Source organism: Sinocyclocheilus rhinocerous, unplaced genomic scaffold (genome assembly GCF_001515625.1).
Source record: "Sinocyclocheilus rhinocerous isolate Xijiao unplaced genomic scaffold, SAMN03320098_v1.1 scaffold730, whole genome shotgun sequence".
Classification (NCBI taxonomy): domain Eukaryota; kingdom Metazoa; phylum Chordata; class Actinopteri; order Cypriniformes; family Cyprinidae; genus Sinocyclocheilus; species Sinocyclocheilus rhinocerous.
Window position 1 is genome coordinate 1,054,994 of NW_015670605.1, and position 6,047 is coordinate 1,061,040.

Genomic DNA, 6,047 nt, shown 5'->3' on the forward strand with positions numbered 1-6,047 from the left:
AAGTAAACAGGGTCATTATTCAAGTTGATTTTTGAATTTTTTTTTAGTAGCTTTTTCCAAAGTAAATTACAAAAATTAATGTATTACTGTATTACCAATTCATACATTTTTTTTTTGTTTGTTAACAGAGTTAAAATGACACTTTTTGATTATTGTAAAGTAATGAAAATCAAATCAGCATAGCTATAGAAAATAATATGAATTACCAAAATAAAAACTAATAATAATAATAAATAAAAAGTTAAATATCCAGACATTTTTTAGGTAGGGAAAAGTCACTATAAAAACAATGGTCTTAACAATATGCCACAATGTCACAACATATCACCAAATAGGCACAAAAAAGGTCTCAACAATATGCTTCATTTACAAATAATAAATAAGAATAAATGTTAATATATAATAATATATAATTTTAATATATAATAAATTAATCAAATAAGATAAAATAATAAAAAATAAAATAAAATAAAATAAAATAAAATAAAATAAAATAAAATAAAATAAAATAAAATAAAATAAAATAAAATAAAATAAACCTAGATGACCTGGAAATATTTTGTGAGTTTAACCCAGTAAATATAAAACATCTTAACACGGATTAAAGTCGTGATCACAGAGAGTTAACAGCCCCCATAGCGGAGACATAAAGTGGGAAAAGGAGTGCATCTGAAGTCTCTCTCACTCTGGGGCTTTGCCGCCCTTAATTAACCGAGCTGGCATTCTCTCTCGCACCGTAAAGGAGAGAACTTACTCCACTGCCAGCAAGGAGGCCTTCACAACGAAATTAAACTTGGTGCATTCGCATGACTAAAAGTAATAAAGACTAAAAAGGTCAGTCAACATTGTCTTACAGTGATTGGCGTAGAAACATATGGCATGACATTCATTTTAAAAGTCAGGTGAGATGGTGTGTGCATGATGAGATAAGAAGATAAGAGTGTAAGAGAAAGACACAGACACACAGAAAGACATCATTCGGCTACAGATAAAGTAATAAAGTAAATGAATATTCTGAGTGAAATACAAGCATATAATTTCAACTCGTCCCGCATTTTACTAAAAATATAATTCTCAACTGAATTATATACAATCCACATAAGCAGAGGCAAATATCACATTTGCATTCTTTATTTCTTAAGTATATGGAACTAAAACACAGCTGCTTTTACACAAAGATGGATGTATTAATGTGATGCAATGCAGATATCACTGAAATCCCACCAAAACGCAATTTCTTAAAGGGGTCATATGACGTTGCTAAAAAAGAACATTATTTTGTGTATTTGGTGTAATGAAATGTGTTCATGTGGTTTAAGGTTCAAAAAACTACAGGCTGTGAGTCAGCATTATTTGTCAGAACAGTCAGCATTGTAGGCTACTCTCCCAGGAAACAGTCCGCGTCCTCCGTAAAATGCGTTGCACACATCTGAATATTTGGTTTGAACTGTTATGGAACAGTGTTGTAAATACAACTTAACCGCTGATTTCTAGTTGTGTCCTCTTTTGGAAGACCAAACAAAGTAGTTTTGCTTTCACAACAAAACACACAGCGTCTCCACGACATGGCGGCGGCGGCAACAATACTACAGCGAGAATCAAAGTTACGCCTTCTTTCTTTGCGTGAACATTTGGGCGGTGTTATGCAAATCTTCCCACACAGTGACGTAGACATGTGGGGGGGGCGTGTTTAAACGAGGCGTTTTAGGAGGGCATGGACTAGTCTTTACTTTTATTAAGAATATCTCTTTGGGTTTGAGACTTTAGTCTTTGCAACTTTAGGGATCTTATCTATTCACGAACAGCTTGTAACACTCCAAAGAGAAAGGAAAACTTGAAATCGCATCATATGACCCCTTTAATCATATTTGTGACATCACGACTTTACTACACCAAAAAATGGATGAAGATCCTACAGAGAGTGAATCCTTAGGAGTTCACAGTTAACTTGGTATTTGAGCTTTTAACAGCAAATAACAAACCAAATAACCTTTTTTTTTAACATGGCATAATGTTCCAGAGGCTCTAAATGTTCTCTCAATATGACAAACCGAGACAAGTGTTTCTCTCTTCACCGCACATTTAATTGAGCTCTTTAAGTCCTTTCACAAACTGACAGTAAGTGCAGTAAATGCAGAGGGTACACCAATATAAAAAGATTAATTATGCAAAGAAGAAATCATTTTTGGCAAGCACCGAGGTGAATGAGTGTCATCCCAGAGAGAAATTACTGCACATTTACGTGAACGCGACCTTGCAGCAAAATAAATGGAGAAAAAACGTGAATCACGCTACAATCTACAATGATCACAATCATTTGATGTAATAAGACTCTTTGAGGAATCCTTCTAAAGATTTCAGCATTCTTATTATAATCATGAAGTATTTATCCTACTTGATAATCTAATTTATCTAATTGAACAGAGTCGTTAAATTTGTGTAAATAGATTGATATCGCTCTGCAAATCTGTCTTATACCTGCTTGTGATGATCTACCACTAGTTTAATCGTCATCTTTGAAATTACAACAGGCGTAGCACATCTCATAAAACAGAAATAACAATGTCGGAATGTTCACTGCAATAAATATGCTGAAAACAAGGATGGCACAGTCTTGCCATGCAGGAAATACCATTATTATGGATATCCTGCAACAGAATGTCTTGCAACCACTGTAGCATAACTTGTCGGGCGAGACTAACCCACCCAACCCCTAACCTTAACATTAAAAAGATGCACATTTTCTCCTTACCGTAAACTCCTTGCGTTTGCACGTAGCGATGGAATACAGAAAATAATAAAATCCAGAAAAGCTCCATCTTCAGGTGCGATCCCTCATTACCTGTGGGGAAAACCACGAAAGCACACAATCACTGCACAGGACACCACAGCACAGCACGAGCTCAGCATTAAAATGAGTGCTCCTGCAGTCAGAATCATGCCATCATCATCATCATCAGAGATTAAAGTAGCCTAACAAAACATTATTCACCAGTTGAAGTATTTTTATCCCTGCATTGTTCCAGTGCATGCATGCATGGGGGTTAAGAACAGACAATTCATTTGCCAAACCTTGGATTATCTGCAGATTACAGGAGCGGTGCTATTGTTTGATGGGATTGAATGCAGCAATCATGAGTTATTTCTGAAATTGGTGGGCGGTTAAGGACGATCAAATATGTGATTTATTAAACCTGACCGGAATCCAGTATCACACTGGTCAGATCAAGAAAGACATGCACAAGTATTCAACTTTTTGCTGGAAAGCCAAGCTCTATTTCGGCACACAGTAGCTCTTTTCTAGCTCTTGGAACATCTTGGACCAGTATCAAACCAGCTACCAGCAGGTAATACCACTCTAGGGTGGTCAAACTGTTTTTTTTTTGGAAAATGGTAGCTGGTAAAGTAAGGCTAATGGCCATCTTAAAATGGATTTTTCCAACAGAGGTCTGAGAAATTATGTTAGATGGTTGTTCAATTAACTTTGTGACTGGTTTAGACTGTATTTGTTTCATTTGAACATCAAATAGAGCATTTAGTAACTAACATAATTTTCCGCTCTAGGATCCCAGGCAGAACATTGACAAAAATAATTAATGACATTATTTAGCACTTTATAGATGTACATAACACTAATATTTCACACAAAAAAAATATTAATGAATCTCAACAATAGAAAAATCTCTAAAGAAGTTCTTCAAAAATAGTCATTACTACAATACTAAATGCACAAGTATTAGCAAGAGGGCTATAATTTGAATAGGCTACATGGCATAGGCTACACTACATCACTTAATCTGTAGTAAAACATCTTTAAAACTAAATTCAAACGTTTTCTGTGATATATTTGCCATTTGTACCTCTCAAATAAAGTGATTACAGTAGGCTACTTCTGTTTTGTCCTTGTTCAGTTCTATACTTATCCTAAAGGAAAGCCATCGAGCCGCGTACTGTTGCTATAGTAACCGCCTCAGGCGACCGCGACTCCGTTTCTAATATGCTACTAACTTGTAAGTCTTACTTTTTGTGGACCCCCAACCATTTTTGACTTTTTTAACTCAGTGACAGATCAGGATAATAATTAAAGAGTCCTGCGAGATTCATGGCAGAATTTCTCAACAGTCTGAAGTTTAAATTCATGAACACTTGGTCACACGTCTGAACAGGCTTCGTTACATTTATCAGCTTGCAGGGCTAAAATCACACACAAAGTTCTCTCGTGTCTAGTATGCACTATAAAAAGTGAGAATGTGCGGCAACTTCTACCTAATTTGAATGTTAAAATGAAATCCCACTGATGTCATTTAAGCACTTGAATTTGAATAAACCATTTTCATTTCAATGAAGCGCATTTTCAAGATTTGTTTTTATTTGTCACATACAACAGAACAAAAAAAATCTTGAAAATGCGCATTTTAGGATATATCTCACTAAACATATTTCTACTGTATGCATTCTTGGGTGTGGACATCGAGCGTTCACAAGCATTCACATTTAGACTGTTTCAAACACTCAAAGCTCTTTTCAGAATAAAATATTCCGATATAAAGTAGCGCTTACCTTTCTCTATGGGGGTTCAGCCTGTAGATCGCTGCCTTTCTAAATAATTCCCTTAGCAAAGAACGACTTTCAACAGAACAGAGTTCCAGGTGTTTAGTTTGTTGCGTGTTCAGCAGGAGCGCACCGATGTCTCTCCGTCCAGAAAATGGAGACAAAATTCCAACACATTCTTCCAGGCAACTTCAACTGATGTGAAACTCTTGAAGGCGGCACGCATCCACACATCCAAGGGCGAAATCGTGGAAAGCAGCAGTCCGATGCGATGCGAGCTCTGTAAGTGACTGATTGCAAGTCTGGTCCTGTGATGTTCTTCTATCAGATGTGTGCTCATCGATGGCTCTCTCAAGAGTGAGGCGGATGGAGAGGTTGCGCGTCTTTGCGCGTCAGTGTGGAGATGCGCGCACAGATCTCTCTGGGTGATGCGCGTCTGATATCTCAACGGGCTTCTGGAGAGTCTCTGCGTAAAGCTTGTCCAGCTCTGGTCTCGGTAATGAGTGGGTTTATCAGAAGGGACCGGGGTCTAAACTGTATAAACTCTCGGCTTTTTCCAATAGTATTGGTGGAATCTCCAGCCAATTAAAGCTGCGCAGCTGCGAACGGAGGACTCGCCCCGGATCCCGGAGGACCAATTAAATAAAAAAGATGAAGAAAAAAAACTCACAATGTCTCTGCCACCCCTCCTCTTTATTCCCCTCTCTCCTCCACCCGCTTTCTACTCCATCTCCCCTTCCATCAGTTTTCTCAGTGTCTGTCGTCACTGATGGTGTGGACACTTTTTGAACTAAAGCGCGCTGCTGCTCGTGACCAATAGGTGGCGTGTTTGAGCTAATTATAATTCCAGAGAGCGCTCAGCCCTTACTCATAAGGAAAAATAACAAATCGTGCATCAGGTCAGGCTCAGCTATCCGTTATATCAAGACTTCATGTGTGTGGTGTCAGTGTTGTCTTTTGGTTTTGTTTCGAGGTAAAACTAACTAAAACATGTCTATGTCACATCTCACCCTTGAATCAAAAGAAAAAGATAGAATTATAAAATAAAACATTTATAAATATATTTTGCCTAAAAATTTACTTTCATTATTTGATGGCATTTTTTCTCCAGATTCTCATGTTTGTATGCATTTTATTCTTACATTTTTTTTTCATATTATTTTTATTTAAATCCTCATAAAAGGCAGTACAACAAGCTTTCGTTGCTTCAAGTAAAATAAATTTATTATTTCTTACTTTGGGTTTTTGGGGTAAAATATAAACTGGACACTGGATTTATTTAGTTAGTTAGTTAGTTAGTTAGTTAGTTCATTTGTATTACAGTAATTTGGGGGTCAAATATGGTTAATTGCCATGAAAATAATGTTTCTATTTTGGTCCTATATAAGCTACATATGCTTAAATATCATTTAAAATATGAAGTAAAATATGGTTTCTCATTTTCTTAATTTTCGTAAATTTATGACACATTCAGTATCACAGAATGAACACACATT

The 6,047-nt window shown here is 36.4% G+C and overlaps 1 protein-coding gene across 1 annotated transcript in view; it reads right to left on the reverse strand.

Moving 5' to 3' along the window:
• LOC107734262 (MAM domain-containing glycosylphosphatidylinositol anchor protein 1-like) overlaps positions 1-2,867 on the reverse strand; it is a 71,960-nt gene extending 69,093 nt beyond the window's left edge. Inside the window, exon 1 of the mRNA XM_016546176.1 lies at positions 2,753-2,867. Coding sequence (XP_016401662.1) covers positions 2,753-2,819 — 67 coding nt within the window. The 5' untranslated portion in view covers positions 2,820-2,867. The remainder of the gene's footprint in view (positions 1-2,752) is intronic.
• Between the last annotated feature and the right edge of the window lie 3,180 nt (positions 2,868-6,047).